This window comes from Oryctolagus cuniculus, chromosome 15, assembly GCF_051225735.1.
Source record: "Oryctolagus cuniculus isolate XC-2025 breed Fujian yellow rabbit chromosome 15, ASM5122573v1, whole genome shotgun sequence".
NCBI classification, from domain to species: Eukaryota; Metazoa; Chordata; class Mammalia; order Lagomorpha; family Leporidae; genus Oryctolagus; species Oryctolagus cuniculus.
The window spans coordinates 15,807,582-15,829,931 of NC_142881.1; the positions used below are offsets into that span (position 1 = coordinate 15,807,582).

A 22,350-nucleotide genomic window follows, 5' to 3' on the forward strand; every position below is an offset into this window, starting at 1 on the left:
ACGATGCCCACGCGGCTCTTTTCTAACTACATGCCATGGGCAAGCTGTGTAACCTCTTTAAGCCTCAGTTTCTTTAAGGCTATGATAGAGATCATAACACCCCCATCACAGGGTTCCTGGGAAAGCTAACAGACACAGCACGTGCAGCCTTCATCGGTGTGCCTGGCTTGTGGGCAGGGCTGCCTGCATGTTCGCTGTTAATATAACAGAAAAAGATTCCTGTCCATCGCTGGGGTGCAAGGTCTCCAAGCCTCAGAGCCCAGTGCAGTGTTCCTAGGAAGAATCAACCTTCTAGAAAACAACAACAAATCTTTCCTAAGCGTCCCTTCAAGGGAGCTGGAAAATTTGTGCAGCACAAACCAGGAGTGAGATTTTAAAATGACAATCACAAAATGTTCTAAGGACAACCAAAGGGATTTCTTTAGAGGTGACACGGGGGAGGACTTGGGAGGATTAGGAGACTGGAGGGGCCCTGGCTAAAGGTGAAGGGGGAAGCGGATGTGCACAGTGGACTCAAGAGCCTGAGGCAGGCTCCGCTTGCCCACAGCTGCCGCGGCTCACAGGTGGCCAGGTGCTGGGAGCCCGTGCTCTGTCCTTGTGGAGGTGGTCCAGTCCTGCTCAGCCAGAGCCTGGAGCCCCCCACCCCCCACCCCGAGGAACCCTGGAGAGGCTGAAGGCAGCAAGCAGATGTTCTCACGCACCCGAATGTGTGTGCGAAGCTGCAGGAGTGATCCAGAACCCAAATGGCCGCAGGGTGAGTGAGGTCCGGTTGCTCCCACCTCTCCCCTCCTGGAGCCGCTGACGAAGGCCAAAGGCAAATGCGCCCGCCCTGGCTCAAGCAGGAGGCGCTCTAAGCCTGCCTGTCCCCATCTCCCAGCCCACAGCTCAGTCTCCTCCTCCGGGCAATGGGTTTGCAACTCCTGCAGTCCGCACAACAGATCTCGGATGCCGACCAGAGCTCGCTCCTTCCGGAGCCTCCCGCGGGGTTGGGGAGGTCCCGGTCTCGTTCTCTCCCGCCGCCCCCGAAGCCCGGACTTGAAGGAAGTGCGGGCAGCCGCGGGGCGGGGAGCCAGGCCCCGGGGGCTGACGGATGCGAGCGCCCACGGTCCGCCCCCGCCGGCTGCGGAGTTCCCCGGCGCGGGCGGGAGCGGGGGCGGCGCGCGCGCGCTGGCCAGGGCCCGGCCAAAGGCCCGGGGCGCGACGGCCGCTCCAGGAGGTCCGGCCGTGAGCGTGACCTCACGGGGAGGGGCCAGCGCGGCGGCCGGGCGGGGAGCCGAGTGCTGAGAGCGCAGCGCCGGAGCCGAGCCGCGAGAGCGCACCCGTGGCCCCCATGGAGCGGTACAAAGGTGAGGGCGCGGGGTTCCCGAGGCGCGCACCCACTCCCCTCCCGTTCAGCGCTGCGCGGGGAAGGAGGGCTGGGGCTGGTCCCGCGGGGAGTCAGGTGAGCAGAGCCGGCTTCCCCCGCTCGGAACCTGGGCCGAAGAGGGGGCGGCAGCGGCGGCGCCGCGGGCTGGGCGGGTGGGCCCTGGCTAGGGGCGCCCGCAGCTCCAGCCCTGTGGTCTTCCTGGGTTTAGAGGGCGGGGGTCTCAGAAAGGGGCGCGGCGGTGCGTCTCACCTGTAGGAGGAGAGAAGGGTGCGCGCGCCTCTCACCCCGGTGTCCCGCAGTCCCGGCGCCCCGAAAAGGCCCCCAAGTAAAGATTGGAACCACGCCACGGCGCCGGGGGCAGAAGGAGCGAGCTGTTGGGGGCTTTAGCCCACGCGTCCGTCGAGGTAGGGGCCCTACCTGCAGACCCCATGAAAGAGCCGGTTCGGGGCGAAGCGCCGGGGCAGCGGGGTGAGCGCGCAGCCCCGCTCCCAATCAGATCGGCCTCCCCCGCCTGGATCCTGCAGGTCGGGTAGCCACTTCTCTCCGAGCCGGTCTCTGCTCCCCGACCCGCTCGCACAGTGGGTTGGGGGGACTGACGGCCGGACGGGGCGTCCGGCAGGTGGAGCGCCCGGAGGCGGCCGGGCCCCGGGGCTTAGCCCAGTGCGCAGCTGGGCGAGCTTTGGGTTTGGCCCGGGGAAGGTGGGCGGGCCGGCCCTGGTGCGCAGCTATAGCGCCCGTGCTCGGAGCCCGCGGCCGGAGCTTGGAGGGCTTGGGCTGCAGTTCTGTTGAACGAGGCGCCCGGGGGGAGCAGCCCCTCGGGCGGGACGCGGCGGGCGCCCCCCGCCCCTCGTTCCTTTTGGAGAAGCCTCCTGCGCTCTCTGGTGCTGGGCGGGTCTCGCCAAACCTGCGAGAGGAAACGCTGCTTCTATATTTGTTTTCCCTGGGGAGGGAGTAATCAGGGAGCCGGCTCCGATTCCCAGGGAATCTCACTCCTGATAGTTTATTTCTGAAACCGACAGAGAGGGGCCTTAGGGGAGCGGCCTTAGCTCCCGGTAGCGGTCGTGTCTTCGGACTGTGCCATTGCTTTTTCTCATCTGGGTTAGCGGGTCCCGGCGAGGGCGAAGGACCTAAATCCCACCCCGCGCCGCCCATCCCCAGGAGGGGCTTTTGCGCAGGGCACGGCAGCTGGGGGTCGCGTGGTGGGCACCCTCCTCGAGCCTCTCGCGTTTCTAACAGGGTAGGTTTTCGGCTTTGGTCTCAGATTCTGCGGGGGTCGTGTGACTTCTGTGCCTCAGTGGCCGGATTCGCCCCAACGCAGCCTCCAACACTGGAGGAGGCCACACCCTGTCCTTGCCCAGCGGCAGCGCGACGTGGCTCCCCCCTCCACCCGGGACTCGTCCTTAGGGAGGGTCCCTGGGGGGCAGTGCAGGCCTCGGGTTGCCGCCCGGCTGGAAGTATTGGCCCCTAAGGGCGCCGGTGAGCTCCCTGGTTCGCGAAGCTGCGACTTTCTCGGACCAGCCCGTTGGTCTTTTTGCATTAGCGCGCGCGGTAACGTTTGGGGTCTTTTGCAGTGCCCAGTTGCTGTGGTTTCTGTGACTGGCCTTGACCTGATAAAATCTTCCTAGTTTATCTAACTCTTTTGGGGAGCTTAAAATCCTCCCACCCTGGGAGTTGAACATTGGTCAGGGGCTTTTTGCAGCTGAGGGAGATTTGGTGGCCAGTTCCAGGTGTGTGTTTTTGGTAGTGCAGGGATCTGCCCGGTCATTTTGCAGTAATTCCGACCCGGGGAGTGATCAGTGGATAAACCTGAGAGCCGCCTGCTTTGCAGAAGCTACCCCAGCGCCTCTTCGAGTGTTTGAGGCAGAAAGTCTTTATTTCCAGTCTCACTGCCGTCTCGCAAGTAATATTTTTTATTGCGCCTTTCACTAAGGCATGCAGGGATTTTCCCCTGTAAGGGGTGGAGAATTCTCCTTTCTCTTGAGAAGCCAGTGAGATGAGTTGTGCTTTGATCACCCATTGAATGGAAAAGTTGATCTGTGCAAGATGGAGCTTGCCGGGCCTAATCTCTGATTACTCAGGCGGCTTGACTGGGAGCAGGGACCTCTCCTTCCCGAACCGGCGCAGCCGGGCCAGTATCGGTGGTCTCTGCTCGCTTGTCAGAGAATGGGGGTTGTTTTTGTGTTTTTTTCTTTTTGATGGAAGTTATAGAATGACTAAGTCCAGTGGTTGAAACAGAGGTGAATGGAAAAGCGAGGTTTGCCTGAGCTCTCGGAACAGAGGGAGATGGTAAGGAAAAGTTCTTACATGTGTGTTACTCTTAATGTTCGGACAATAAATTCCCCATTCTGTGTTTCTAAATTTCCAATTTCGAGTGGTCCCTCCCCCAGACAGGTATGTACCTCATCGCTGGGCACATGCACAGTGAACCAGATCTCGGGGTGTTTTCTCCAGTTTATAAATTGTAGAAGGCACTTGATGTAGGAGAAATTGTTCCTCCATTCCCATTCCCCAGCCTGCTTGTTGCTTACTGTACATCCTCCAAACAGCATCAGCTTTATGCTCTGGGCCGGTTTTCCTTTGTCTTTTTTTTTTTTTTTTTAAAGCTTTATTGGGGGCTGGCGCTGTGGCATAGTGAGCAAAGCTGCCGCCTGCAATGCCGACATCCCGTACGCATGCCGGTTCGAGTCCCGGCTGCTCCACTTCCAATCCAGCTCTCTGCTATGGCCTGGGAAAGCAGTAGAGGATGGCCCAAGTCATGGGAGACCTGAAAGAAGCTCCTGGCTCCTGGCTTCAGATCGGCCCAGCTCTGGCCATTGCAGCCATTGGAGAGTGAACCAGAATATGGAAGACCTCTCTCTCCCTCTGTCTCTGCCTGTCTGTAACTCTACCTTTCAAATAAATAAATATCACATAAATAAAAATTTATTTAAAATTTATTTATTTTTAAAATATTTATTTATTTATTTGAAAGGCAGAGTTAAAGAGACAGATATCTTCCATCTGCCAGTTCACTCCCCAAGTGGCCCCAACAACCAGGGCTGGGTCAGGCTGAAGCCAGGAGCAAGGAGCTTCCTCTGGATCTCCCATGTGGCTGCAGAGGCCCAAGCACTTGGGCCATCCTCCTCTGCTTTCCCAGGTACATTAAAAAGGAGCTGGATCAGAAGTAGAGCAGCCAGGTCTCAAACCAGGGCCCATATGGGATGCTGGCACTGCAGGTGGCTGCTTAACCTGCTATGCCATAGTGCTGGCCCCTTCTCTGCCTTGTAGTAAAGGGAGTTATGGAGCTAAAGGGTGATAGATTAGTACTCTGTCTAATGCAGACAAACGTCCAGACCTCCCTCCCAGTCCCTTCCAGCCACTCTCTAGGTAGCCATGGCTTTCCCAAGTCAAAGCAAGGGGTGTGGGAGAATGCGGCCCTCCTTCCCAGAGCAAAGGAGCGTTTGTGAAAGTAGAAAACAGGGGAAGTTGCTGTGTGTTGTGTGTGCCTATCTGTGTTCTGTAAGCAGTAAGACCCTTCTGAATGTCCCGGATGTGGTGCCAAGTCCTCCAGAGAGCCTTTCAAAGATTCCCATCCTTGGGTGTTTACATGTTTCTGACTCTTCTGAGAGCACCCTTGGTTCACTGTGTCTGTGCCCATTGGCTGAACTCTCCCCATGGGGTTAAGAATCCTGGTTTCTGCTGCTGCTCTCCCAGCTGTTAAGTGGGTCCAGGGCCAGATGTGACTGACCTACTCTCTGTGGATCACACTTGGAACACCCATGCCAGAGCTTCCTGAAGTTGCGTCACGCTTGGTTCCAGGCAGGCCTGGTTGAGTTACAGAGACTTGGCTTTGGGTCCAGGCATTAGTTGCGAGTAGACTCCTTCTTCTATGTCTTCTTGTTCTGACCACCTGATTCCACCCCTCAGGAGATGGAGGCGAGGTGCGAAATGCCAAGCCGGTCAAAGCTTTGCCAGTTTGCCTGGGAATCCCGAGATCTGTGATCAGGGAAGGTCCAAAAACGAAGAACAAACGGGAAGAGACAAGCAGATTGGGATCAGGCTCCAGCTGCACCCGCTGTCTTCCCATGTCTAGGAGCTCAGCTTTTTGCTCTGGGCAAGCTCTGCCTGAGACGGTGGAGCTTAACCATAGGTGCACGTGGGAGCGCCTAGCGAGCTTTAACAACTACAGACGGAAAGGCCCCAGTCAGGATGTTCCGATTGGTTGTTGCGGGTGCAGCTCGGACAACGCATTTTTTAAAGGTCTCTCAGTGATTCAGGTGCAGCCTGAGACCCATCTTCCCTTTGAACAATGCAATGCGAATATGGAAAACAAGTACAGTAGCCTCCTGGTATCCACAGGGGATTGGTTCCAGGATGCCCTAAGGATACCAAACTCTACCACTGGAGCTAGATTCCCTTATGTAAAATGACATGATATTTGCATAAAACCTACATACTCAACATTTAAAAAAAAAAATTTTAGGCGGGCTCAATAGGCTAATCCTCCGCCTGTGGCGCCGGCACACCGGGTTCTAGTCCTGGTCGGGGCACCGGATTCTGTCCCGGTTGCCCCTCTTCAGGCCAGCTCTCTGCTGTGGCCAGGGAGTGCAGTGGAGGATGGCCCAAGTGCTTGGGCCCTGCACCCCATGGGAGACCAGGATAAGCACCTGGCTCCTGCCATCGGATCAGCGTGGTATGCCGGCCGCGGCGCGCCAGCCGCGGCGGCCATTGGAGGGTGAACCAACGGCAAAGGAAGACCTTTCTCTCTGTCTCTCTCACTGTCCACTCTGCCTGTCAAAAAAAAATTTTTTTTTATTTACTTGAGAGGTAGAATTAGAGAGACAGAGAGAGGTCTTCCATCCACTGGTTCACTCCCCAAATGGTTGCAATGGCTGGGAGCTGAGCTGATCCGGAGCCAGGAGCTTCCTCCAGGTCTCCTACATGGGTGCAGGGGCCCAAGGACTTGGGCCATCTTCCACTGCTTTCCCAGGCCAGAGCAGAGAGCTGATCTAGAAGAGGAGCAGCCAGCAGTCGAACCAGTATCCATATGGGATGCCAGTGCCTCAGGTGGAGGCTAAGCCCACTACGCCAAAGTGCCATTCTCTCCACCTGTTTACATTAAATCATCTCTGGATTAACTTGTAATACCTAATATGATGTCAGTGTTATACAAATAGTTGTTATACTGTATTGCTTAGGGCATAATGACGAGAAAAAAAGTCTATACATGTCCAGTACCAATTCACCTGCAGCAGGGTAGCCCTCGCTATGCAGGACACACCAGCACTCATGTCACCTGTATTTCCCCAGATGTTTTTGCCATGGGTTGGGGTTATTTGCATGTGAAGATTTAGACCCTGCTGGCAGGAAGGGTCCACTGTAATTGCATCCACACCTTCCCCACAAGCGTGGTGTGAAACAGGCACCCCTCCACGCTCACCTGGAGCCCCGGCACTGCATCCGCCATGCCCGCAGAAACCCAAGGTCACTCCGTGGCGGCCGCTGCAGCCTTTCACAGGCTGTGGGAACGCGGCTTTGACACATCTCTGAGGTTTGCTCACTGCGCGTGACCCGGAGGCCTCCTGACTTTGAAGCTCTTTGCGTGGGAGCCCCTGGGCTGAGGCAGAAGGATGGAGAGGTCACTGGGGTGCTGAGGGCGTGGGGAGTTCTGCCCAGGGCTTTCCCCTGTTCTGAAGGAGGGGTGCTCTGGGACCTAGGCGGGTGCCGGCACAATTAAAGGGCCAGGAAGCTTCAAAGCTTAGCAAGCGGTGCCAGTGTTCTTCCACATCCCTTTCATGACGGGAAACGTTTCTTTAAAGACTGTCTTTTGGAGAAGGGTGACTCCCCAGGCTGGGGCAGGATGGCCAAGGGGAGCAGCCGTGGTGCGGGGAGGAACGTGGCTGTGCGGGACCCTGGAGCCCCCTGTGTTCCGCATCCTTGGGCAAGTTGCCGTGGCTCCCAGGCCTCAGTTTCCCCACCTAGCGTACAACGACCCCTGTTCGGCCTCTGCTTTCCCAAGGCGTCTCCAGTGCTGGTTGCTGTGTGGTCACTGAGGAATCTCGGGAGGGCGGACGTGTCCTGGGAAGGAGAATGCAGTGCGCGAGGGGGTGGGGTGGGTCAGCCAGCAAAGGTCACTTTAGGATCGTGGTTCTTATAAATAAAACCGATTTCCTGTTGAGAGCTGGAGACGCACAGACTGACTGGGAAGGCCATGGGCTGTGTGACGGATTCCTGTCTCCAGGGCTCTTGTGTGTCTGGGCCTCCAGAGATCATTGAACCCCAAGTCGCTCTCCAGAGCGCAGAGGCTTGTTCGTTCCCCTTTGACAGACAGGTCCACTGAGGCCTGCAGAGGGTAAGCACCAGTTCAGACACTCAGTGAGGAAGGTGGAATGCCTGTCCTGATAACATCAAGGATTTATTTTGCAAGAAGTGATGGACTGATTCCTTATCAGTGTAAACAGGCCTGGGAAGAGGTTAGCTGCTCACTAAACTCCCCACACTCCTCAGGACGTAGCCCAAGTGTCACTTCTTCCAGGAGGTCTTCCCTGACTCCACCTGAGTACAGCCTCCTGAATGCCTGGCATGTTGTAGGAACTCAACGAATGTTTGCTGAATTCATATCATGTTGTCTATAGTTATCCCTTGGTAAGGGGGAGCGTGTCCCAGCAACTCCCCCAGAGATGCCAAGATCTGTGGGTGCTCAAGTACCCTCTCTACAGTGTCCTAGTATTTGCTTATAACCTAAACACAAGCTCCCGTGTGCTTTAAATCATCCCTAGATTCCTTATCGCATCTAACACAACACAAATGCTGTGTCAACAGTTGTTGGTGGAAAAATAGCAGCCAAGTCTGCACATGCTCATTACAGATGTTACTTTGGATTTGGCATCTGTAGTTGGTTGGCTTAAGGATGTGGGACCCGCAGCCACAGAGGCCCCTGAACTGACATATGCACTTCTGTTTCATCGTGAGGCTGAACTCCTTCAGGACAGGGGCTTAGTCTCCCCTCCGTGTGTCCACCCCGCAGCCGCCAGCACACTGGCAGGCACCTAGTAGGCGTCTGGGGTGGGCCTGGGGGAATGAGTGAAGGAGTGAATTCCCAGCACCGAGGGCACACATTTTCCCACGCTCTGACTTCAAGAGCAGATCCGGTTCAGCAGGGCAACGGAGTGAAATCTCAAAGCCACATTCCAGACGTGGAGATGCAAGCCTGCTGTGGCCGCCCTTGGCTGCGCCAACTTGAGCCTTCTCTCTGTCTGTTCCAGCCCAGGGGTGCTGCTGTCTGGTGGTGCAGAGAAGGATCCTGCAGGTCTCTGCCTGTGAGTATGAGCCTGCCTGCGCCGTCTGCAGCAGCCCACCTGGCGCCAGGCTCCCGAGGGCACAGACCTGGCTCTGCCCATGCTGGGATGGCATGGAGCTGGGCGCCAGCCTGGGCACTCAGGGGCTCAGGCTTCTAATCTGGCTTTTGCCACTAACGTGCTGTGTGCCCTTGGGCAAGTTGCTGAACCTTTCTGGGCCGTGCTTCCTCCTCTGTACAAGTGAGGATAACGTTCACTAATCTACCTCGCAGGCTGCTTGGCGGAGTAGCTTGTGAGAGCTGCTGGGACTTATTTGAGAAGGGCAGTGTTGAATGAACTTGGGGGAGCAGAAACGCCAGAACTTCTGTGCTGTGATTGCCCTACTGGTGGTGGGGGTCTTCACCATGGTGCCCAGGAAGCGCTCCGAGTTGAGGCTGCCCTGCCAGTTCCAGGCTTCCTTGCTTCACAGAGCACCCACGTAGCCTCTCTCTGGCAGCCAAAGAGACAAGCCAGGGACTGCCCGGTCTTCAGCCTGGGGTGGAGCCACATCCCGGTCCTGCCTGACTTCTCTGGGGTGGCTCAGTTAGATGCCGTGGCAGAGACCCTGACATTCTAACGTTAGCTTCCAGCTCTTGACTAATTTTCTGTCATTTGGCTCTCACCTTCTCCCTAGTTCATGTAGAAACAAACTAACCAAAAACTGCATGGGGGATGGTGGGTGAAGAAAACGCATAGAAACACAGGGGGAGCCAGCAGTGCCCCCCCCCCCCCATGCACCTGTACCTGACTGCAGCAAACTCAGAATGAGGCCAGGCACGTGGGTGGACCCCTCTCTCTGTAGGAGGAGAGGGGAGGGGCGCCCATGCTAACAGAAGCCTTGCTCTGCTGTTTGCTAAACAGGCCCCGACTTCTCTGCCCACTTCCGTGAGCCCCTCCCAAGGGCTTGCGAGGCAGCTGCAGGCCTGGTGAGCTCAGCCCCAGCAGACTGCAAATCAGCTCTCTGGTCCTGATTAGCAGAGAAAGGAGAGTTGGTGGCAGGCTCAGGGGGAGCCACCTGCTGGGCACCAGGAAGGAATCTGTGCAGGGGAGTGTGCAGTCTGACCCTCGGAGGCAGCTTTCCCAGGCCGCGTGACCAGCCCTCCTGGCTTGCTTGGGACTCTCCTGGTTTTAGTACTGACAGCCCTGGTTCCCAGGAAATCCTCTAATCCTGGATAAACGGAGACAGTGGGTCACCCTGTTCCAAGCTTTCTGAAATACCTCTAAATCAAGAATTTGTTTTTCCCATAGCAAGGATGAGCTAGAGCCAACCATTTCATCTCTTTGACAAGAAAGAGAAAAATCCAACTCTTGAAAACTAGCAGATCGTAACTAACCACCAGTGATACTCACCAGCATGCCAAGTGAGAGAAGCCAGACTCTGAAGCCTACACACTGTATGGTTCCATTTATAGGACTTTCTGGAAAAGGCAGAATTATGTGTAGGGAAAGGAAATAGTTCAGCACTTGCCAGGGCCAGAGGAAAAGACAGGGTCACAGAGGGGCAGGAGGGAGACACGTGGAATGGTAGAAATGTTTGCTATCTTTATTGCTGTGCTGGTTGTACATCTACAGCTATTTGTCAAAATCCAGAACTGTGTAGTTCACAGGGAGGCGTTTTCCCGTGTGTGATGTAGCCCTCGATAAAGCTGACTTTTGAAAACACCCTAGCAGATTGTGGTGCTGTAGGCTAAGGCAGAGGACCAGTCAAACGCAGGGTTGGGCATCGCAGCTGTCAGTAGAAACAGTCCTGGTGTGGGCGTGCCCACGAGGTGCTGGAGGTACAGGAGCGGGTGGAGGATAATGGTACAAGACAGAAAGATCGAGGCCTCCTGCCTGATGAGGCTTTTCTCCAAAGACAAAATCGGTGCCATGGCGGAAGCCCTTGCGCCATGAGAGCAGAGGAAAAACCAACAGCAGATCAGGCCTGGAGGGCCATGGAATGTCGGCGCATTCGTTCTGCGTTTCCACCCTGGGAAACTGCTGCTATCCACACATGGATCTAATGTTTTGACCCTGGCAGCCTATCTGCAAGGCTTTTTAACTTTTTTTTAATTGCCAATAAAGTTATTGCCTTGGAATAGAGGACCCAAGTCTGCACTGTAATTGTCTCTTGGTTGACTTTTTAGGTTTGGCAGCCCTGCCTGTCTCTGCTCGCTGGGATTGATTTTGAAGGAGAAAAACTGTGATTTCGGAAAATCACGCACCTAGTGCTGTGTGATGTAAGGGGTCAGTCCTCCTGTTTCCAGGCTGGGGGGAGCACCAGCCCTCACTGCTCCTGGCCAGGAGACAGGAGGTAGAATCCTCCACGAATAAAGTAGTCACTCTTCTCATCGTTATGGAGGCTTTTTTTCTTTTAAAGATTTATTTTTATTTGAAAGACAGTTACACACAGAAGGAGAGGCAGAGAGAGAGGGAGAAAGAGAGAGAGAGAGAGAGGTCCTCCATCCGCTGGTTCACTTCCCAATCAGCCGCAACAGCCAGAGCTGTACCGAACTGAAGCCAGGAGCCAAGAGCCCCCTCTGGGTCTTCTCACACAGGTGCAGGGACCCGAGGACTTGGGCCATCCGCCACTGCTTTCCCAGGCCACAGCAGAGAGCTGGATCAGAAGTGGAACAGCCGGGACTTGAACTGGTGCCCATATGGGAAGCCGGCGCCGCAGGCTGGGGCTTTAACCTGCTGCACCACAGCACTGGCCCCAACTTTTTTTTTTTTTTTTTTTAAGATTTATTTTATTTATTTGAAGGGCAGAGTTAGGGAGAGGGAGAGAGAGAGAAAAAGAGAGAGAAATTGATCTTCCATCCACTGGTTTACTCCTGAAGTGGCCACAGTAGCTGGGGCTGGGCCAGGCTGAAGCCAGGAGCCTTGGCCCCCATCTGGGTCTCCCACATGGGTGGCAGGGGCCCAGGCACTTGAGCCATTCTCAGTGCATCCCCAAGTGCATCAGTAGGGAGCTGAATCAGAAGTGGCGCAGCTGAGACTTGAAGCAATGCTCACGTGGATGCTGGTGTCTTAGCCCACTATCCACAATGCCAGCCCCCTGATGGAGTCTTAAGAGCTTAGAGGTCTCCCCCCACTTTTTTTTTCAGTAAAAAGGAAGAGAGAAATAGACAATCAGAGCTGACATCCATTGATTGGTTTGCTCTCCAAATGACCCCGATGGTCCAGAGTTGGAACCAGGGACTCAGTGTAGGTCTCCCACATGGGTGGCAGGAAACAAATTACTTTAGCCGTCCCTGTTGCTTCCCAAGGTCCGCACTAGCAGGGAGCTAGAATTGGGAGGTGGAACTGGGGATTGAACCCAGGGACTCTGGGATGGGCCCAGGGCATTCTAATAAGCATCATAAATGCTAGGCCAAATGCTGGCTCTGGTTTCCACTTAAAAAACACTCAAAGTCCACGTTGACTCAGCCAGTTCTTCAGGTCTGGTGCGGGGCCCTGGGAAACTGGGTCTGTGTCTTTGTACCTTCACCGAGTACAGGGGAGTAGAAGGCTGTGAACTTCTGTACAGGAAGTCCAATGGCCCCGGTCAGGCTCATAGGAGAGCCTCACACCTGCGGCTCCTCTTGGTCACAAGCGTGTCCAAGCCACAGGAGCAGTTCTCCTCGACTTTTTCTGGGTGTCCAGGAAGAATTACAGAGTAATACGTGGTACAGGCCTTACTATGATTGCCTTGACTTTGTTGGGTAGGTGGGGGTGGGGACAGAAGAGAATTTCTGTGTGTGTTGGAAGTGAGCGACACTTCTTAGGGCAGGGTCAGGCCTGGCTTGTGGCTCGTCCTCCCAAGAAGGGCCAAGTTTGGGCCAGCCCCAGGGTGCATTTCTACATTTCTAGTTTGAATGCAAGTACAGGAGAGCCGCTTCATGTGAAGGAGAAGCTAGCAGTTTGTGGGCAAGGGGATCCCAGACACTTCCTTACCTGTGCTGCACACTGCTGCCACCACTTCCCGGGGCTCCGTTGGCGCTGGCATCCTTGTGGGTTTGGGGCACCATCTCAGCCTTCCTGTTAGACCAACAAGCGGGAATTCTGCCATTTCCTTCCACCCTCTCTCCCCTCTCCTCCTCTCCCCCCAGTTTTTACACAACAGCATTTATTCATGTTAACTGTGTTCAGGTCCCCAGATGGGAGGAGAAAAAAGATTGTGTTGAATGAGCTTATTGTTTGGAGGTTTCACTGCCTTCTTTGATTTCATACCCACAGTCCTAGAACATATTGAGCTGATTTACTAAAATTCAGATGTGGTCCTGCTGGATGGAGCCCTGTCGGGCGCTCGCTGTCCCTGGAGTGGACAGTGGAGGCTGGGACCTATTTGGGTGGCAGGTTTGCTTAGGGCAGCTCATCTACACGCTTCCCCGGGACAAATGCTTTCAGTTACAATCCCAGGCTCGTGAGCTTGAGGGGGTCATCACCCTATTGCCTTTTGCATTGTCAGGCCTTTTGTGGTGTCCGCATCTAGCACATTGTTTGCAGAAATAAAGATGGACACCCCCTTAAAGTACTGGAGTTGACAGGAGCCCCCTGTGGCTTCTTCTTGGCCATCTCTTGCATTCACAGGAGGCAATTAAGGATGGAGAAGCAGCTGTAGGGCAGAAGTAGGAAGTACCCAACCACCTCACATCAACAACTGAGATGCTGAACGCAGTGTGGCTGGACCGCGACAGCCGTGGCGGAGTTGGGTTGGAGATGGGGTCTGCACTGTGGGTATTCCTGGAGTTGTGGCTCAGGATCACGGCGTGTTTGGTAGTCGAGTGCCGCAGTCTCTATGGCTGTGACCTGGTTGCCATGACAGCTGCAGGTGTCTGGGGTCTTTGGGGACTCTCACGATAGAGCCATGGCAGGTGGTTGAGCTGGGCGAAGGTCTGTCTCATTGGCGTCACTGGAAGCTTGTGTCAGGTTCGAGTCCTTAACACCAAGATGCCTAAAAGTTGGCCTTGGGCCCCAGCAGGTAGGGGTGACAAAGGATTGCCTGTGCAGGTGTGAGTGTGGAGTGATTCAGGACACCTCCGGGAATGCACGGGCAGCACCCTCCTTCTCGTCTCCCCCGTCTTCTCCCGGCTCTTCCTCCCCTCCTGTTCTTTAGTTCCCTCATTCTCCCCTCTTGACTTTCTCCCCTCTTTCTTTCCTGCCAGTTCCACTGGCTCAGGAGTGGGTCCAGCGGAGCCCAGAACGGAGATTCCCATCGAGAACCCAAGGCCAGAAAGACCCAGAGAAGCAACAGCCCCACCCCTTTCCCCAGCTCTCTGGTGGTCTCAGGGCCTCGTTTCCAGGAGCCATGGCTGGAAAGCCAGGCTTCCCTTGGCGGGGGGAGGGGGCTGGGGACCTCCGAGTCACCACGGAACCAGGACTCGTTCTGAGCATCTCGCCGTCTCCTAGAAGAGGGGCCCCAGTGCAGCGTTGCTCACGTGACATCTGCGGCTTCAGTCGGACCTGTGCTGCGTCATTGCTGCGCACGACTTCCTGTAGTGAGCGCCTCCGTCCCCACACTTCAGGGCCGGAGCCACTTGGTCACCCTGGGAGCTTGGCAGCCGCCACCTGGCGCAGTGCCCATCAGTGTCACAGTGACGTGGGTGCCCGCGCAAGGGAGCTCTTACCCTCTCTCCCTGGGTCCTTAAATAGCGTTGTGCCCTGCTGACCATGGCGGGCTAGAAGCTCCTCCCAGTGCCATCCCAAGGGTGTCCAGGGTGGGTCCGTGCCGTGCAGGGCAGCATGAGAACAGTGCCAGTGTTTGGTTAAAAGATCCAAATACGAAGATTCAATGTTGACTCAATTTTTCCCATTGACCTCTCAGCAGGCAAGCGCCTGTCTCCCAGCGTGTGTTGCCAGTTTGGGCTGCATAGCTGTAAATACTTCTGGCTGGGCATTATGGGACCCAGGTGTCACCCCTGGCCGCCACGCACTGCCTGCCTCTAGAGTGGAGAGGCCGTTTTGTTGTCAGGCTGCTGCTTTTGAGATCAGTTCCTTCTGAAGTGTGACTCCTTCCCTGTCCCCAGCCACCAGGTCTTGCCCTCCTGGGAACTCTGCTAGATAGATCTCCCAGCTCCTGGTTTTTTTTGTTTTTTTTTTTTTTTTTCTTTCCCTGACCCGGAGGTGAGGGTGGGGATCCTCAAGTGCTCTCCAGGGTGCAGGGAGATGCTGGAATGTCCTCTTGTGGTTGATAAGGATGGACCATAAGCCACACCCTCTGTGGGATACCCTGGGGCTCACTACTCAGGGTGAGGAGGTGGGCCTGGGTCACTTGCAGCCTTGTGTCCGCCACAGCTGGGCTGCTGCCACCAGCCATGGCAGCATGCAAGTGGGAGTCTGAAGTAGGAACTCTCAAGAGAGTGTGGGTGGCTGGGGACACTTAATGGCCTCTCTGTCCCTAGAGATAGAGTTGGGAGTCAGAGCAGAAGTGGCCCAAGGGATTGGGTTGGAAAACGCCTTTGGCTAGATTGCAGCCCTAAGCATTTAGAGAAGTGTCAGATAAGACTTGTCCTACAACAGGATTTGTTTTCCTGCCTAGGGAAGGTTGAGGCAGCTCTAAGGAGAGGAGGTGGGAGCGCTCCGAGACGGAGTTGTGTTGCAGGGAGTCCTCCATAGCCTTCCTCCATGCCTTCCTTCTTGGCTGCCATGAGTCATGGCACGTGGACTTCTTCTCTGGTTGGGGAAAAAAAAAAAAAAGAGAGAAATAAGAGTGGTCCCATAGCTTGGAGCAAAATGTTCTCTACAAAAGGCTTTTTAAAAACTTACCACTTTTGGCCGGCGCCGTGGCTCAATAGGCTAATCCTCTGCATTGCGGCGCCAGCACAGCGGGTTCTAGTCCTGGTTGGAGTGCTGGATTCTGTCCCGGTTGCCCCTCTTCCAGGCCAGCTCTCTGCTGTGGCCAGGGAGTGCAGTGGAGGATGGCCCAAGTGCTTGGGCCCTGCGGGAGCACCTGGCTCCTGGCTTCAGATCAGCGCAGTGCGCCAGCCGCAGCGCACCAGCCGTGGTGGCCATTGGAGGGTGAACTAACGGCAAAAAGGAAGACCTTTCTCTCTGTCTCTCTCTCTCTGTCTACTCTGCCTGTCAAAAAAAAAAAAAAAAAAAAAAAAAAAAAAAAAAAAAAAAACACCTTACCATTTTTGGGGCCGGCACTGTGGCGCAGCAGGTTAATGCCCTGGCCTGAAGTCTCAGCATCCTTATATGGGCACTGGTTTGTGTCCCGGCTGCTCCTCTTCTGATCCAGCTCTCTGTTGTGGCCTGGGAAAGCAGTAGAAGATGGCCCAAGTCCTTGGGCCCCTGCACCCACGTGGGAGACTTGGAAGAAGCTCCTGGCTCCTAGCTTTGGATCGGCGCAGCTCCGGCCATTGCAGCCATCTGGGGAGTGAACCAGCAGATGGAAGACCTCTCTCTCTGTCTCTACCTGTCTCTGTAACTCTGTCTTTCAAATAAATAAATATTTAAAAAAACTTACCAAAATTGAGGATGAAGATGGTTTAGACTCAGGAGGAAAGAGCTGGCTGGCAGAGATCTTGGTGGGCTCTTGGGTAAGATTCTGCCACGTCACTGATGACTTCATTCATGCATTTCCAACACAAGCATACTTGGCAATTGGGTAATCTTGGGATTGAGAAGCAAGGCCAAGAAGGGGAAGTCTTCATTTCATTCAGGACAACCCAGACTTGTCAGTGGATGGCTCTTACCCACCTGGATAGTTTAACTTGATTGCACATAAACTCTTTTTGTTCTAGGATTTTCTGAGTTTCTCTGAGATTTTAACACATTGTTACTGTAGCTAAAATGAGCCCAACTTTGCAAAGTCTCTGAACCAGGCCCCTTCCTCGAGTGCAGGTGGTGTCCAGGGCAATTTGCCAGTGGCTGTGGGGAGGAGGAGGTGTGCTGTCCACTTGTACTGCCCGGGAGAAAAATCCAATCTTCTTTGGTACCTGGCCCCCTGATATTTGTCCAGCCTCTTTGGCCATACCTTGGTTCACTCTATGCCCAGGCCATTCTGGACTCCTTAGAGTTCCCTAGCTTGGGCTTTTGCATATGCTAGTCCAATGGCCCAGCCAACTTAATTGTCACCCAGTCTTAAAACCTTGACCTTGACTACCTTGAGGGTCTTAACCTTCATTGTACAACTCATAAGCCTTGTTGGCCATGGTCATTGTGTTGATGTTATGGCTGATGGAAGGCCTGGATTTCCAGTGGGAGATAAACCCATGAAAGGTTAAAGACATTTTTCCTGTGTCCACAATGCCTCACCCCATGTGTGATATATCATGAGTACTCAAGGAACAGGAATTGAATAATTGAGAAGTGGATGCTGCCTTCAGGTTTTCTTTGGGTTGGATTATTTCAATTGAGGCTCTGCTCACCCTGGACAGTTAATACAGCAGAAAGGAGGGAGGGATTTACAACATTTTAAAACATTCAAGATGTAAACATTTAGATATACCAAGAACTCCTGCAAATCAACCAGGAAAAGACAGAAATCTCAATCGAAAAGATCTTGCATGAAGGGCGTGAGCACCATGTTACAGGTGAGAAACTAACAAGCTTCCAAAAACAGGCCTGGACCCCTTCCCTGGAGACCAGCAAGAACCCCAGTAGGCTGGCAAGAACCAGAAGCCTGCACGATGCCAAGTCTTTGCAGGGATGTTGGGGTCAGCAGCCCTTGTGCATTGCTGTGGGGTGCAGGCAGTCTGCAGAGCAGTCAGGATTTTCTCAGTTGTGTTGAATACGCACGTACCCCGTCGTCTAGCAGTTCCCAAAGAAATGTCTGCAAAGGCCCATGGGGCAAGGTCAAGAATGACCTCTGCAACATTGTGTGTCATGGAGAGTGGAAGCAGTCTAGGTATCGTGGGGAGAGGGGACAGGTGAGTAGCCAGCTGCATACCGCAGAGCCTTCGGCAGCAGTAGAAGCAATGGGTTGGGTGTCCGTCCCTCAGCGGAGATGGACCCAAGACATAGTGCTGGCTGAAAGGTCAGAAGCAGGTAGGCCGTTTGGCAACAGCATTTATATCCATCAGAAATTCATAAAATGGTATACATGAAGCAGAATACCTGTAATGGAAGAAGTCTGTGTTAGAGATGTCATTGCTGTTGGGGGAGGAGAGGGGGTGTGGGGAGGAAGGGAAATTGTGAGAGTTAGCTTATAGTCTATGGTTGATGGTTGAGCTCCCAGGTAGTTCTGGCTTGAAGTAGAACTTGCAACTGCAGGAGCTGACTCCGTGTGCTTGGAAAGATGGAGAGGGGGGCCGGTGCTGCGGCTCACTAGGCTAATCCTCTGCCTGTGGCGCCAGCACCCTGGGTTCTAGTCCCAGTCGGGGCGCCAGATTCTGTCCCGGTTGCTCCTCTTCCAGGCCAGCTCTCTGCTGTGGCCCAGGAGGGCAGTGGAGGATGGCCCAAGTGCTTGGGCCCTGCACCCGCATGGGAGACCAGGAGAAGCACCTGGGTCCTGGCTTCGGATCTGCAGGGTGCGCCGGCCGCAACACACTGGCCACAGTGGCCATTGTGGGGTGAACCAATGGAAAAGGAAGACCTCTCTCTATGTCTCTCTCTCACTGTCTACTCTGCCTGTCAAAAAAAGAAAAAAAAAAAAAAGGAGAGGAAACTACTTATCCCTCCCCCATGAAGGAGTCAGCGAGGAGGTCCCTTTCCTTCTTGTTAATTGCTGGGTTGTCTGCAGCCCTTACTCCATGACTGTGTGATAATGGACTCCTGGACATTAGACCCCACTGTTTACAGTCAACTGTCAGAGCTGCAGAGCAGTTAGCAGTCAGCTGTCACTGTGGGCAGTGAGGGGGCATGTTGTCCCCCCTCAGTGAGCCTGGGCTGCTCAGCCTGGCTTTTCACAGTTGTGTATTTTTCAGCTGCCTCCAGCCACTCTGAATGCCTGGGCTCTTAGTCATTTTGGGTCCACATTGCTAAGTATAGGTCATGGCCAAGGGCCAAACTCCCACTGTTTGTCAGATTGAGCAGAATGCCATGGGGTTGGATTTTTCCAGTACCTGACTGGACACAAGATTGCTAGACTGTAACTCGGGGCCCACTGTGAACTAGGGGTCCATTTTTGCTCCTCTCCATGAGGGAGATTGGGATAGTCAAAATCACACATTCAGGGACAAGCATTGTGGCACAGCAGGTTGGCCCTGTGCCTCAGGCACCAGCATCCCATGGAGGGATCAGTGCAGGACCTGGCTGCTTCACTTCTGATCCAGCTCCCTGCTGGTGCACCTGGGAAAGCAGTGGAGGATGGCCCAGGTGCTTGGGTCCCTGTGCCCATATGGGAGTCCTAGAAGGGGCTCCTGGCTCCTGGCTTTGACCTGACCCAGCTCCAGACATGGTGGCCATTTGAGGGAGTGGGCCAGCAGATGGAATCTCTCTCTCTCTAGGGGTATGTGTCTGTCTGTCTCTCTATCCCTGTCTCTCTAACTCTGCCTGTCAGGCAAGCAAAAAATCTTTAAAAAAAATTCATGCATCCAAACAAGATAAGCACCCTTCTCCTCCCCACCCCCCATCCTCACCTAGGTCCAAATGATTTGGACAGAATTGGGCCCTGATCTTGGTTCTGTCATCTCTGTTTTGACTTAATATCTGTTTTCCTCTATTTTTAAAGACTTCTAAAGATGTTAAAGTACATGTGAACTAGGATGACCAGTGCCTCCTTTTGCTTTGCCCAACGTGGCGGTGGGGGTGGCAGTGGGGGTGGGGTCTCTGCCTGCTGCAGGAGGCAGGACCTGATACTGCCTGGGTCTTGGAGATGGACAGAAGACCTAAGCCAGCTGGGGGGGCAGCAAATCCAGCTGTATTTAAAGCTAAGAACTAGAGCCAGGGTTTTCAGAAGATGGAAACAATGCTGAGCTTGGCTCTGCGGGTCTGTTTTTCCCGTTGGTCTTCCCCGGGCACTGGATGTCTGCTGGTGTCTCTGCCTTTGAGCTGTCCTCACTGGCCTGTCCAGTTGCTGACAGTGCGCACTTTCTGCCCCACGTCTCTGGGCCCACATTGCCGCCTCCCAAGCCCCTGGGGGTGTTGATGTCTCAAGTGATGAGACACCAACGAGCTCCACTTCTATTTTCTCAAGTTCCAATGTTGGCCCCAGGATCCTTTCCAGTTCAAAGAATTTGTGATTTTGTAATAAACTCACTGATGTCCTTAAATAGCCGCTCTCGTGGGAGGATTTCCAAGTCTTCACATAATACACATTTTTAAATTTTCACTCTGGGCCAAGCATGGTCTGGCTGCTGAGGTACAGCTGGGCACAGTGTTCATGGGGTCCCTGCCCTAATGGCATTTGTATTTTAGGAGAGGAAAGCAGACCCTAAATAAGCAAGCAGTCCTAAAATAGGATAATTTCAGGTGGTAACAAGAAACATGAATAAAGGAAGACAGGAAGTGTGGTGGTGGTGGTGGTGGTGGTGGTGGTGGTGGTGGTGTGTGTGTATGTGTATGTATGTTGGGGGTTGTTGAGTATCAGTCACAGGTGGCCTGTGGAGTCACGGCTGAGTTGAGACCTAGATGAAGAGGACGAGCCTGCCATGTGGGAACCGGGGTTGTGAGTTCCAGGCAGAGGGAGCAGCAAGCGCAAAGGCTGTGAGGCCATCATGAGTTAGCTGGTGTGGTTTGTGTTGGTGGGGGCAGGGAAGGGCTAGCCCAAGAGAGGCCTGTGGGGGGAGAGGGCCCATGCTGGGGGACCTGGGTCCTATCCTGAGAGCGCTTCACATGCGCTGAGAGTTGGTTTCCAAGCCACCAGCCAGGTGGGCCCTGCCTATTCCAAACACGTCACTGTCCACCATGCAAGGACTACCTTGGATTCAAAAGAGTATCTACCTGCAGACTTCCCCATAGAGGTCAAGGTGCCATACACCTGTGGTTTTGCCCTTACTTTACTGAAGGGGCAGGAGGGCATGAGAAGCCCTATAGGAAGGCCCCAAGCCATCAGTGGCAGTGATGGGGGTTGCCTGAGATACCCAATGGCAGTCCTACACCCTCCCCACAGGCGGAGCTGAGGAGGGAGAGCAGGTGTGTGGCTTTGAAGTGCCCAGTGACCCCCATTTAAGAGGCACTGAGGGGCAGGAGTTTACTCGAGCAGTGAAGATGCCGGTTCCTACAGCAGCGTCCCACAGTCGTGCCTGGATTTGATGGTCTGTTTTGGCTCCTGACTCCAGCCTCCTGGTCATGGGGACCTTGGGAGGCAGCATCGATGGCTCAGTTCCTGCCACCCGGGTGGGGCTGGGGCTGTTGCAGGCACTGGGGGAGCGAAACCGTGTGTCTGTCTCTGTCCCTCTGTCACCTCTCTGATACGTAAAAACATTAAAAGGAAAAGAGGCGTTGCCTGCTTCTCTGCTTCCTCCCTGCCCCCTCCCCTGCACACGCTGTTCAGACGGTCTGAGGCCCGAGCGCTCGGGTGGGGAGTTGACAGGGTTCAGAAGTCGCGGGGTTTGGCTTCATGCGGTCCTGGCTCAGTCGAGTGTGGATGTTTGCCACCTCGGGCATCAGCTTATTCTTTCCAGGCCTCGGTTTCTTCCTCTGAAGGTGTCTGATCCCTTCTTCCTTGGCGATTTGTCAGGATCGGGTAAAATCTTACACTTGAGAGCCTGGCCACGGTTCAGCACACAGCGCTGCTGCTCCTGGTGGGTGGAGTGAAACATGACATGTGGCTGAATTTGCTGTGGATCGGCCATGTTTGTTCCTGACGCCTACAACCTTTGCTCTCAGCAGTGTGGCCGCTGGGCTGCCTGCCAGCAGCGGGGAGCTGTTTCATTAAGGAAAGGTGCTTCTGGTTTGGGCACCCAGATGTTAGTCCTCATTATCACCTGGGCATCCCCTGCCCCCACCCCCCACCCCGTCTATAGTAATCACCAGCCCCTGTTGCACTGATCTTGTTGCAAATCAGAATCAAACCAGGCATAAGAGTGTGTTGAACACCATAAAGCACTGAGGACATCTGAAGGTGACTATCGGACTAGAAATTGCAGTTCCCAGCTAAGGGGATTCCGCGGTGCCGCCATCGCCACTGCCAGGTTGCTCCTCACTACTTCTCAGCCCTGCAGTGTGTACGGCTTCCGGTCATGGAGATGCAGACGTGGGTGGAATTGTGTTTGGGCCTGGCTGATGAGATGAACAGTTAGATACAGGGTCACAGGAGAACAGAAGGGATCCCATGAGGCCCGTGCAGTACACTTAGCTCCCTGAACAACAGAGCCTTCCCAGCCCGGGTGCCCGTCTGGAGTGCGAGTGTGCCCTCATTTTGCAGGGCATGGAGGAGGGGAGCCCTGGCGGTCTCAGGACGGTGCTCCTGTGGCCTGGGCACCGTTTGCAACTTCAGAAGGACCAAGCACTGTCTCTTGGTCACTCCCTGGCTGCGGCTTCATTGGTGGCCATGGAGTCCCAATGGGCCTGACGAACCCCTGGGCCTCCTGGCTACTGGGGTAGGGCAGGTGCCGTGCTGGCCGCTGCCCGGAGCACAGACTTCTCACTCCTCCCCACTTCGAACACCATCTCTGCCAAGGAAGACCTGCCCTGTCATCCCAGACCCTTCATCATTCCTGCTCTGCTGCTGCCCTCCTGGTAGTCAATGGAACATCAAGATTAGTGATTAAAAGTAGTAAATGCTAGTACCTTTTAGCTTTTATTTACACATGTGTTCCATTACGTCCCTTCACAGGTATCCCAGCCGGGTAGTCAGAAGTGCTAGGATGGCCATTTCCT

The 22,350-nt window shown here is 54.6% G+C and overlaps 1 protein-coding gene and 1 long non-coding RNA gene across 8 annotated transcripts in view; one reads left to right on the forward strand and one right to left on the reverse strand.

The window, feature by feature from the left end:
- Nucleotides 1-1,164: 1,164 nt before the first annotated feature.
- The window catches only part of AFAP1L2 (actin filament associated protein 1 like 2), a 113,295-nt gene continuing 92,109 nt past the window's right edge, over nt 1,165-22,350 (forward strand). The window contains exons 1-2 of one of the 6 annotated variants that reach the window (XM_008270545.5): nt 1,200-1,346; nt 8,611-8,664. In XM_008270545.5, coding sequence (XP_008268767.3) covers nt 1,331-1,346; nt 8,611-8,664 — 70 coding nt within the window. In that variant the 5' untranslated portion in view covers nt 1,200-1,330. Of the gene's footprint in view, nt 1,442-1,749; nt 1,771-8,610; nt 8,665-22,350 lie in introns of those variants that run through there. The other 5 variants (XM_070057181.2, XM_070057183.2, XM_051823656.3 and 2 more) reach the window with 5 other exon arrangements.
- Nucleotides 11,026-14,357, reverse strand: LOC103351430 (uncharacterized). Of its 2 annotated transcripts, none has more exons than XR_001795169.4 (3): nt 14,082-14,357; nt 12,598-12,681; nt 11,026-11,381 (listed from the first exon to the last, which is right to left on the reverse strand). It is a non-coding gene; the product is annotated as an uncharacterized LOC103351430 (long non-coding RNA). The 2 variants fall into 2 exon arrangements; XR_011382249.2 differs by having other exon boundaries at nt 11,026-11,278; nt 14,082-14,306.